The 12,976-nt window shown below is 40.1% G+C and overlaps 1 protein-coding gene across 1 annotated transcript in view; it reads right to left on the bottom strand.

The window, feature by feature from the left end:
* Nucleotides 1–5,684: 5,684 nt before the first annotated feature.
* Nucleotides 5,685–12,976, bottom strand: part of si:dkey-103j14.5 (isoaspartyl peptidase/L-asparaginase) — a 30,563-nt gene continuing 23,271 nt past the window's right edge. The window contains 3 exon segments of the mRNA XM_046354818.1: nucleotides 5,685–5,701; nucleotides 11,626–11,738; nucleotides 11,843–11,974. Coding sequence (XP_046210774.1) covers nucleotides 5,685–5,701; nucleotides 11,626–11,738; nucleotides 11,843–11,974 — 262 coding nt within the window.

Consider the following 12,976-nt stretch of genomic DNA (forward strand, 5'->3'; position numbering starts at 1 on the left):
GACTCAACATCAAAACTCAAAAGAACAGACAATGACTCTTCTGTTTCACCACTCACACCACCCTCTCTGCGTCGCACCAAACCACGAGCATCACAAACACCAGGAATCTTCCCATTTAGTCGGTCAACTTTTACATTTACTGCTACCCCAGTACAAAACAAGGCCGCTTCTAGACACCTTGATTGAATCCTCCTTTCCCACTGCCCAAATTAATCTCGTTGTCCAGAAAACGCAGTCCAATAAGAATTGCATTATTGGACCGGTCCTTGTCTTCTACTACAACTTTCGCTCGTGTTGTTCACCTGGGGCGGCAGGGTAGCCCAGTGGTTAGAGTGTTGTAACCTAGTAACCAGAAGGTTGCAAGTTCAAACCCCTGAGCTGACAAGGTACAAATCTGTCTTAACTGACTTGCCTAGTTAAATAAAGATAAAATAAAAATCCTGCTACCATTTCTGTCAAGCCGTCTACACATAAATCCAATGTATGCACTGCACAGCAGCTGCCTCTGCATACGCAGTGTTCCATTGGAAAGGAGTGTACTTATGGTGTACCAAAGGTAATGACGCTGTTGGTGGTCAAGGCTACTGCCAGAGGAGGCTTAATGCCGCGTTTATGTGTTAGTCGGAACTATAGGAAACTCAAACATTTCCGATAAACATGAAAATAATTAATTTAAATCAAAGGATTGTGTCAGCACACAGATTTGGTCGAAGACGTGACTTTTTAAATGTGACTTTCGGGCCAGTGTCGATTCTCGCGAGACAAGGCAGCCAATAGTGGGTGCTAAATCTAGGATTAATTGACATAGCCAGCCTTGAATACACTTGTGTTGACCGTGGACTGGCTCACATCTTCCATTCAGGCTGCAAAGTCATCATTTCCCTCCTTAACTAGCTTCAATGGTGTATCGTCGGAAAGATACTGGAAAAATATGTGCACTGTCTTAATAAAACACAATTTACCACCACCATTTTATGATTTTTTTGGACAACATAGGATGTTGCACACCGCGTTCAGCCAAGTGATGTTATTTCGTACATGCAGCTATGTTTTGTCTTTCATTCAGAAGTTTGTTTGCAACTGTTTTTGGTCACTTTATTGATGGATAGATGAATTGCTTTACTCACCTATATTTACATTTAAGTCATTTAGCAGACGCTCTTATCCAGAGCGACTTACACATAGTCTGCCTGGTCTCATAGACTAGATGTAATTTAGTAAGCAAAAAGTTGGGACATTCAAATTGGTATGATGTTCGATTTGGTTGGTTACATAATAAGACAGAAGTATACTTAAGACAAAATCAAAAGGAGGGTGGTTGGTCGGGCGTAGAAAGTGAACGTCTAGCAACCTAAAGTTGTGTGTTCAAATCTCTACATAAACAACTTTATAATTTCAGCTCATTAGCAACTTTGCAAATAGTTAATCCACTGTTCCTAGGCCGTCATTGAAAATAAGAATTTGTTCTTAACTGACTTGCCTAGTTAAATAAGTTTGTTTGCAACTACTTACTACTTTTTAGCTACTTTGCACTTAGCATGATAGCTAACCTACATTTAACATTTTACATTTAAGTCATTTAGCAGACGCTCTTATCCAGAGCGACTTACAAATTGGTGCATTCACCTTATGACATCCAGTGGAACAGCCACTTTACAATAGTGCATCTACATATTTTAAGGGGGGTGAGAAGGATTACTTTATCCTATCCTAGGTATTCCTTAAAGAGGTGGGGTTTCAGGTGTCTCCGGAAGGTGGTGATTGACTCCGCTGTCCTGGCGTCGTGAGGGAGTTTGTTCCACCATTGGGGAGCCAGAGCAGCGAACAGTTTTGACTGGGCTGAGCGGGAACTGTACTTCCTCAGTGGTAGGGAGGCGAGCAGGCCAGAGGTGGATGAACGCAGTGCCCTTAACCTTAACCTGTCTCCTAACCCTTCCCCCAAACTTAACCTATCTCCTAACCTTAACCATAACCTTAAACCCTTACCCCTAGCCTAGCTAACGTTAGCGTTAGCCACCTAGCTAATGTTAGCAACAACAAATTGGAATTTGTAACATATCCTACATTTAGGAAATGTGTAATATACTGTACGTTTTGCAAATATGTAACATTTGTATAAATTGCAACTCGTAACATATCATACTAAATGGATGATGGACATCCACAAATTAATACATGCCATACAAAACGTAACATATCATACTAAAAGGAGGGTTTCCTATTTACATTCAGAATAATATTAAATGCTCGGAGACCAGTTTGACAAGGTATACCTACATAATATACAGTATCCGGCCACTGGAGGGCGACATAGGCAAGGAAATGGTATGGGTGAAGCAAAGCCGTGTAGGGCTGGCCATCATTGGATTCAGTAAATCATGAAAAAATACAAAAAATAACCCAATTTAAAGACAATCTAAATTAAATGCAATTTCCTGGCGCAGCAGGTGGGTAATTTTGAGGTGGGTAAGCTATGTTTAATTTCCTATTTCAATCTATCTACCAGTAGCTTAAGAATTGAACACTGAGTGACAGACTTAATATTGAATATTCATCATGTAATTTTCCATTAACATTTTAGATGCTTCAGTAAAAACAAATTGAATAACATGGCATTAGCAAAAGCTTGAAAGGAATGCCTCGTGATCTATACTAAACAGTCCCCCTCTCTCCGTCAAACATTGTAGGCCTACTTTGCACGTCAATGTGTGGCCTATTTTCATTGTATTTAAAAAAAAATAGGAGAACATAAAATCCTAAATCTCTAAGAAACCTAAGCAAACCATTTTCTACAGTAGATGTGGATTTGGCAGTGTGTATTTAGGCCTACAGCACTAAAAAGAGTGTAAGAAAAAACACCAGTAACAAATGATTCTCTGGGATCATCGATCGGGTCCAATGCTGAAAAGGGCTTTAAAAAGGAGGGTGAACAACTCTTTCTTATGAATCCTGCAGTGGATTCTCGCTGTTCTTCGTTTAATAATGTACAATATGTTTATGTCTGACTTTGTTCTCTCTTTTTATGCCTACAAATGCATAATTATTATTTGTTAGGTTCTTGCTTTGATCCATGTGTCCTATCAGATGTGTTTGCTGATCTTAGAGGATGTTCTGTTCCCAAGTTAAGGCTTAAACTAGTCTGATTCAATGCCTCCAGATCAAACAGTACAACATGTTCCTTGGGGGTGAGTTCATAAGACACCATGGAGACAGACGTGGAGGGAAAATAGCTTTGTTTACAAATTATAATAATTGTTTTCTATCATACTTTTGCCCCCTACAGGTGTTGTGCCTTTATGCAACAACAACAAAAAAATCTATTTTTTAAAGCATTTACATTAACCAGACACGACTTTCTTATGGGGCCATCAAAGTAATACATTCTTATCACAGTTGCAGTTACTGTTGGCCAATAAAAGTATTCCAAGGTACGACAATTGATCTATCCAATAAAAAGTTTACTTGAGAGTTCTGTAGATGTCATGTAAGCAGAACTGATGTTCATTTCCAGAGGTTGTGATCATAATCTATTTACATTTTCTGGCGGTACTACTGCAATAAGAGTCCAATAAAAAAAATGGCAATGATTAGGGGTATTTCAATGTAAATCTCTTACTGGATCGAATGAGAAATGATGGATCTGAGATGAATGTATAGTGAACAAAAATATAAATGCAACATGCAACAATTTAAAAGATTTTACTGAGTTACAGTTCATAGAAGGAAATCAGTCGATTGAAATAAATTCATTAGACCCTGATCTATGGATTTCACATGACTGGGCAGGGGTGCAGCCAAGCAAAGGCCCACCCACTGGGGAGCCAGTCCCAGCCAATCAGAATGAGTTTTTACCCACAAAAGGGCTTTATTAAAGATGGAAATACTCCTCAGCACCCCACCTTCCCTCTTTGACAATCCGGCAGGTGAAGAAGTCAGATGTGGAGGTCCTGGGCTGGCGTGGTTACACGTGGCCTGCGGTGGTGAGGCCAGTTGGATGTACTGCCAAATTCTCGAAAACAACATTGGTAGAGAAATTGAAATGAAATCCTCTGGAAACAGCTCTGGTGGACATTCCTGCAGTCAGCATGCCACTGGTACGCTCCTTCAAAACTAGATACACCTGTGGCATTGTGTTGTGTGACTAAACTGCACATTTTAGAGTGGTCCCCAGCACAAGATGCACCTATGGCATTGTGTTGTGTGACTAAACTGCACATTTTAGAGTGGTCCTCAGCACAAGATGCACCTATGGCATTGTGTTGTGTGACTAAACTGCACATTTCAGAGTGGTCCCCAGCACAAGATGCACCTATGGCATTGTGTTGTGTGACTAAACTGCACATTTTAGAGTGGTCCCCAGCACAAGATGCACCTATGGCATTGTGTTGTGTGACTAAACTGCACATTTTAGAGTGGTCCCCAGCACAAGATGCACCTATGGCATTGTGTTGTGTGACTAAACTGCACATTTTAGAGTGGTCCTCAGCACAAGATGCACCTATGGCATTGTGTTATGTGACTAAACTGCACATTTTAGAGTGGTCCCCAGCACAAGATGCACCTATGGCATTGTGTTGTGTGACTAAACTGCACATTTTAGAGTGGTCCTCAGCACAAGATGCACCTATGGCATTGTGTTGTGTGACTAAACTGCACATTTTAGAGTGGTCCCCAGCACAAGATGCACCTATGTAAAGATCATCCTACTTAATCCGCTTCTTAATATGTCACACCTGTCAAGTGGATGAATTATCGTGACAAAGCATAAAATACTTACTAACAGGGATATAAAAAAAAAGTGCACAACATTTGAGAGAAATAAGCTTTTTGTACGTATGGAACATTTCTGGAATCTTTTATTTCAGCTCATGAAACATGAAACCAGCATTTTACATGTTGCGTTTATATTTTTGTTCAGTGTATATTTGATCAAAAGCCATATGAGATGACAATAGTCTTAAAAATACTGCCTTGAAGCATTCATCATATTGGAGATAGAAAAAAACAATCCTTGCAAATGGATTTTATGCCATAAAAAGAGACAGTGGCGTGAAACAATGAATAACAACTCACTGGGAAAAAAACTTGTCATTTCAAAAAACAAAAAAACTTTTAATCAAATTGATGATTTGTAATACAATGTATCCGTTTTGATCAGAAGCAAAGAAGACATGCTAGACATGAAAGAAACTTTCATTTCGAGGATTCCCTCTCTGGGCACAGACATCATTTGTGCCCAGAGTGGGAATCCTCAAAAGCATTCCACAGGGATGCTGGGCCATGTTATGTCTTGCCCATTCACCATCTGAATGGCACACATACACAATCCATGTCTCAACTTTTTCAAGGCTTAAAAATCTTTCTCTAACCGGTCTCCTCACCTTCATCTACACTGACTGAAGTGGATTTAACAAGTGACATCAATAAGGGATGATAGCTTTCACCTGGTCAGTCTATGTCATGGAAAGAGCAGGTGTTCTTAATTTTTTGTAAACTCAGTGTATATCACCATACACAGAAAATGCTAACATTAATGTATAATGCACATGCTTTCAATCCATTGCAATAGTTGTTCTTAGTAACCTACAATTGAACAGTTTCAAGTTGGGACGTGAACAGAGACTCACAACAGCTCTCAGCCTTCCTTGGCAAGCCATAAACAGTAAGTCAGGAAGAGATGATGGTTATGATATGGCAGCCCCTAGAGGGATAAAGATAGGTACGTTATCACACAAACACTATGCTTAGCTCTTCCACAACCTCAGGCCAGGCTCTCGGTGAGATTACTGATAAGCCTACAGTAGTCTGGGACCTCCTCTTTCTGCTTACATCTGTACCTTTATTTTCCCCATCATTTGGCCAATTGGAACAATGAAAGCCTTTATTTATTTATTTATTTACTGGCTCTGCACAGCTGCCCTGGGGAGCAGTAACAGTAGTGGTTGATATCACAGTCGGGAGAACGGTGGCCAAGTGCCTTGGAGACAGTAGCCATTGGGAGAGATAGGCATCAGTCACTAGGGGTGCGGGGATGGTTGGTCGACAGGGGAGGCAGACAGCAACACACAACGTTTGTTGTAGGCCTATTCTATTGTGGGCCTATTTTTCTTCCAAATTTGGTCTTTGAAGTGAATGGGTAGAGAATAATAATTGCAATGTCAGAACAGTTGAGGAAATTAGATTTGTTCAGAGTATCTAACTGTCTTTGCTAACTTTAAGATGAAACCTCATCAAAATGTTCTCAAAGTTGGGTCTTTAAAGTGCCCATTTCCAGTGGTGACACTTTTTGCAACGAATATAGAGGCTACATACAGTATCTGGGGTACCATATTTCCACTATATTCCCAACTTATGAATAAAGTATATCTGAAGAAAGGTCTCATTCCGATGTGATATGTTATGAGCAAAATTCTGAGTGCAAAGCTTTTTTTCTGCGAAAGAGACAGTATTTCTGCTCCATCATCACAAAATATTCCCAGCATTAGCTGATAAAAGACTGTCTGAGTGGAGAAACAAGAATAACACTCGGCAAGATGATCTCCAGTGATAGTGATGCACACTAGTCAGTTAATGGGCAACAACTGGTTGAATCAATATTGTTTCCACATCATTTCAACCCAAAAAATCTATGTGATGATGTTGAATCAATGTGGAACACTAATTGGATTCGCAAGAAGTCATCAACGTACGGGCTTTTTGTCATTTTTTCATCCAATGACACACTGAAATTGTTTTGTTGATTTCATGTTGATTTCATGTTGATTTCATGTTGATTTCATGTTGATTTCATGTTGAATTCATGTGTCATTTTGGTTTGGCCAGGGTGTGACATTGGTGGCCATTCTAGTTTCTTTATTTCTATGTTTTCTGTTTCTATGTTTTGGCCGGGTATGGTTCTCAATCAGGGAGAGCTGTCTATCGTTGTCTCTGATTGGGAGTCATCCTTAGGCAGCATGTTTTGCCACCTTAGTGGTGGGTAGTTGACTTTGTTAGTAGCCTGTAAAGCCCTAGTAAGCGTCACGGTCGGTTTTGTTGGTGACATTCTATATAAAAAGAAATGTACGCTCACCACTCTGCACCTTGGTCCTTTCCCTGACGATGTTCGTGACATCATGTTAGTTGACAACTCAACCAAATGTAAATCAAAATGAGATGTGTGACATCTGTGCCCAGTGGGTCTACACAGTACTCTAACAAATAATACAGTAATATGATAACTTAGCAGACACTTCCATTCAAAGAAACCTACATATTCAGTGTCCCCATCCACGAATCAAACCCTGATGTTTGATTGATGTTAAAGGACTCACATTTTGTAAAACAACAAATAAAACTACTTAATATATTGCATACAAGAGCAGGTACTGGTCAACTAAAAAAAGGAAACCCACAACAACAACACTCAAGCGGTGAAGAACCAAAGGTTGTTGACTACTGAATAAATTAAGTGAAATGTGTTGCCTTGCTAACCCCAAATCATCCAAATGGCATTGTGGAGTTGCTCAGGTTTAGCACTGCCTTCATGAAAACAAAATAGTCTGATGTCATTGGATAGGGAGAGGATCAATTTGAACAGAGAGAAGGCCAATGGCTTTGAGAGAGAAAGGATCTGACCAAGCTGGTTGCTGTGTAGAGCAATATCAACCAATTAGTCATAAAGAGGTCAAGACAACCATTTCTGAAAGGGGAAAACACTGCTTATCACTTATGGGCAGACAGTAGAATAAAATGTGGACCCAATCCCATTTCCTAGTGGTCATTGAGAGGAATGAGGTTTATACACACTTAGGTTGGAGTCATTAAAACTCGATCAACCACTCCACAATTTTCTTTCTTGTTAACAAACTATAGTTTTGGCAAGCCGGTTATGACATCTACTTTGTGCATGGCTGTCACGACTTCTGCCGAAGTCGTTGCCTCTCCTTGTTCGGGCGGTGCTCGGCGTTCGACGTCACCGGTCTTCTAGCCATCATTGAAGCTTTTTTCATTTTCCATTGGTTTTGTCTTGTCTTCCCACACACCTGTTTTCAATCCCATTCATTACCTGTTGTGTATCTAACCCTCTGTTTCCCCTCATGTCTTTGTCAGAGATTGTTTTATTGTCAGTGTAGTGTGATTGTTGTATAGGTGCGCGACAGGGTCTTCGTACCCATGTTTGTTTGTTTATGTACATTTAGTGTTATGGAGCACACTCCGTGGACTTTATTAAAAGACTCCATTTTACACTCCATTTGACTCTCCTGCGCCTGACTTCCCTGACACCTATTACACCTATGCATGACAATGGCACAAGGAATGTTTCCAACAATTGTTTACAAACATATTATTTCACTTATAATTCACTGTATCACAATTCCAGTAGGTCAGAGGTTAACATACACTAAATTTACTGTGCCTTTAAACAGCTTGGAAAATTCCAGAAAATGATGTCATGGCTTTAGAAGCTTCTGATAGGCTAATTGAAATAATTTGAGTCAATTGGAGGTGTACCTGTGGATGAATTTCAAGGTCTACCTTCAAACTCAGTGCCTCTTCGCTTGACATCATTGGAAAATCAAAAGAAATCAGCCAAGACCTCAGAAAATAAATTGTGGACCTCCACAAGTCTGGTTCATCCTTGGGAGCAATTTCCAAATGCCTGAAGATACCACGTTCATCTGTACAAACAATAATGGGACCACGCAGCCGTCATACCGCTCAGGAAGGAGACGTGTTCTCTCTCCTAGAGATTAACGTACTTTGGTGTGAAAAGTGCAAATCAATCCCAGAACAACAGCAAAAGACTTCGTGAAGATGCTGGAGGAAACAGGTACAAAAGTATTTATATCCACAGTAAAACAAGTCCTATATCGACATAACCTGAAAGGCCGGTCAGCGAGAAAGAAGCCACTGCTCTAAAACCGCCATAAAAAAAGCCAGACTACGGTTTGCAACTGCACATGGGGACAAAGATTGTACTTTTTGGAGAAATATTCCTCTAGTCTGATGAAACAAAAATAGAACTGTTTGGCCATAATGACCATCGTTATGTTTGATGGACAAAGGGGGAGGCTTACAAGCCGAAGAACACCATCCCAACTGTGAAGCACGGGGTTGGGAGCATCATGTTATGGGGGTGCTTTGCTGCAGGAGGGACTGATGCACTTCACAAAATAGATGGCATCATTGGAGTGGCTATCCCAAAGCCCTGACCACAATCCTATAGAAAGGTTGTGGGCAGAACTGAAAAACATGTGTGAGCAAGAAGGCCTACAAACCTGACTCAGTTACACCAGCTCTGTCAGGAGGAATGGGCCAAAATTCACCCAACTTATTGTGGGAAGCTTGTGGAAGGCTACCCAAAATGTTTGACCCAAGATAAACAATTTAAAGGCAATTCTACCAAATACTGATTGAGTGTATGTAAACTTCTGACCCACTGGGAGTGTGATTAAAGAAATGAAAGCTGAAATAAATCATTCTCTAATATTATTCTGACATCACACATTCTTAAAATAAAGTGATGATCCTAACAGACCTAAGACATGGAATTTTTGCTAGAATTAAATGTCAGGAATTCTGAAAAACTGAGTTTAAATTGTATTTGGCTAAACTTCACAGGTTACACGCCCAATTTTTCAGTTTTTGATTTGTTAAAAAAGTTTGAAATATTCAATAAATGTCGTTCCACTTCATGATTGTGTCCCACTTGTTGTTGATTCTTCACAAAAAAATACAGTTTTATATCTTTATGTTTGAAGCCTGAAATGTGGCAAAAGGTCGCAAAGTCAAGGGGGCCGAATACTTTCGCACGGCACTGTACCTGATTAAATAGGAAACAAAGTGAGGGTTGGTCCCACATGCATACAGACTGAATTACTACTGTAGGGACCTATCAAAACCATAGGCCATTGTGGGCCCAGTCATATTTAACATTCACATCAATTGAAATGAAACATAAGCCAGCCTGACAACTCTTGTTAAAACACATTGTTATTATAAACAAGTCACTGCAATGATAATAAAAGGTGCGAGGTCATTTGTCAGTGGGGGGGAAATCATTTTTAGGATCTTGGCTACTTCTAAAGCAACCAAGAAAACATTTTCTAATTCAAAGCCTAAAGAAAGGAATGGCACGGTAGCTGTGGGCAGTGCAGCCATTTAACGAAGCAGAAGAAACCTCTCACAAAGACAGAGCAGACAGAGCAGCCGTTCTTCCCATTTCCCTGTGTCATTACCAGAGGACAATGTAACCAACACTGGCCCCGCTGACCCTTCTACAGACGTTGCCTCATTATCAGCCCACTGCAGCGCCACTCTGCTCAGTCACCTCTTTCTACTGCTTGCCAATTAAAAATGATTGGCAGTGGCAATGTCAGAACCTCACAATGTTTGCATCCACTGAGCATGGCCACGCGTAAGCTGATGTTAGTGTAAATGTGCAACTACCTGTGAGCAACAAAACAAAAAGTGATCTATGTAATGCTACTGTGGCTATGCACAACAACCAATGTCATTAAGGAAAGAATGAGCACTGCTTGAAAACAAAACATCATGGAGAATAGTTTTGCTACATACCAGAATTGGTGTAAAAGGATGTGAAAAAGGGGGATGTGGAAAATGGGTGTGTAAAAAAAGAAAGGGGGTGAAAAAGGGGATGAGAGGCAAAGGGGGATGTGGAAAATGGGGATGAGAGGCAAAGGGGGATGTGGAAAATGGGTGTGTAAAAAAAGAAAGGGGGTGAAAAAGGGGATGAGAGGCAAAAAGAGGCAAAGTCACTTGCAGGATCCAATCCAGATGGGACTCTGTTGTTCTGATTCAAATTCAAACAGGGTTTCAGCCGTGTGAGCGAATAGGCTGTTATTAGTCACTTTTAGCATAGATTGAATACTGTTAGTCTATTTTAGAGATTTTATCTGAAATCTTAGAGCTGTCAGGTAGCAGTAGGAACCATACATACAATGATACATCAAGTTGTCTCTTGTATCGTTAGATCTAATTGTTCTAAAGTTTCCCAGGGCCTCTGAACATTCTGTTTCTCCAAGAGGAGATGCTAATTAGATATTTAAATGACAAAATTACTTTAATTAACGGAAGCTATTACAGAGAGGAGAATGTAACCCAGTCTCATTAACTATTAATTTAACAATTCCTATTGTATCATGTCTGTATTTGACAGTGCATTAGTTTCAAACACCTCTCTATATCAAATCTGACACTGAACTGTGTTTGCATCTGAGTTTTTGGTTATAGAATCATTTGATTTCCTAACGCAAAGACCTGGCACATCCATCATGACATACTGTCTGGCCTGGGGAAGACAACCAGATTGTCTGACACTTTGCTAATTAAATTGCCAAAGTTAAGTGGGGCAATTATGTTGGTGGAAAATATTTTGGCACATAATCGATCCGATCCACCAGGCCTTTCATTAACCAGACCCAACAATTAAGAGGTTGATATTCCAGACTCAGGATTATCCTTATTGGAAATCAAAACAATCATCAATATGGGCAATTTATCAAACGCCTACTTTCACATATCAAATTGTAGATATATTACATTCAATAATAAGATAACTGTGACTATGATACCCAAGTGACTTTGTGAATGATTACAAAGTGATTCCGATTAGGCTTACATTACCTTGCTCTACGTGGAAGAGGATGAGTCTGGCTAGGGTGACTTTCAGGATGAACTCTCCATGGCAAGTACAGGATACTGCCCAACTCAGGTTGTCTGCATACCCACCAGACCCTTATTTACCAGAGACAAGAGAAGGTCAAATAAAACTTCAAATCAACATACATAAACTGTTCAGATTAATCCAGTTCAATTACGGCATGAAAGAGGATATGTTAATAAACATCTACTTACCTATTACCTATGATCTCATACTCTGCCCACCATTTTGTTTCTTATTCCTCCAGTGGAAGTTGCACATGCAACATTACCAGAACAGTCTACAGCAACAGCTCCAACAGTATCGTGGCCCCTACATGGAGAAAGAGCTACAGCATATTCTGCAGGTGATAACAGAGCACATAGTACAAAGCTATTTGTGGAAACTCTCCCAAAAAATCTGAGAATCTATCAAAACAGATAAACAATAGGGTTGACATTATGGTCAATTTAGTTTGTACCTCAATTTCTCCAAACCTCACAATGTCCTTTCACAAAATGAGAAAGAACATGGATGGTTCTGTACACGCAGAGGGAACAGCAATAGTCCGTTTTTTTTCCTACAAATGTGCGGTGCAATTTCAGTTTTGACAAGGTAAATGCTCGCTGTGACAGAGGGAGCATTTACATAAATACTTCCTTCGAAAAACTGCCCTTCAGAAAGCCTTCCTGCCTATGTCCTATCATCAACTGCCTGTATACAATGAAAGAGGAAAGAGAAGATAAACATTCAAAGTGGTCCTGTATCTTGCCTACTGTATTCGTGCTGCATATCCAGAAATATACTGGAATACATTAAGATGATTTCTGGGGAATAAATGTTGAAACGCTTGTTGATAAACACATTTTGTGACAACAATGATACAAGTGAGTATCCAAAACAAGTGTATAAACCACACACTAGTAGGTGACTGACCTTGACTTGACAATTTATTCTAGATTTTTCATTGCAAGGTGCATAAATGAACACCGTGTTTCCTGTGTAGATTGAACGTGTTGATCGTCCGTGCACCTTGAAATGATAAATAAGAACTATTGTCCATGGTGTATTTGTCATGTTTTGTCATTTATTATCTTGTCTTGTCCCTGTGCTTCCCATTCTATTCGTTTCCCTCTGCTGGTCTTATTAGGTTCTTTCCCTCTTTCTATCCCTCTCTCTCCCCCTCCCTCTCTCACTCTCTCGCTCTCTCTTCTCTCTATCGTTCCGTTCCTGCTCCCAGCTGTTCCTATTCCCCTAATCAATCATTTAGTCTTCCCACACCTGTTCCCGATCCTTTCCCCTGATTAGAGTCCCTATTTCTTCCTTTGTGTTCCG

Source organism: Oncorhynchus gorbuscha, linkage group LG06, assembly GCF_021184085.1.
Source record: "Oncorhynchus gorbuscha isolate QuinsamMale2020 ecotype Even-year linkage group LG06, OgorEven_v1.0, whole genome shotgun sequence".
NCBI classification, from domain to species: domain Eukaryota; kingdom Metazoa; phylum Chordata; class Actinopteri; order Salmoniformes; family Salmonidae; genus Oncorhynchus; species Oncorhynchus gorbuscha.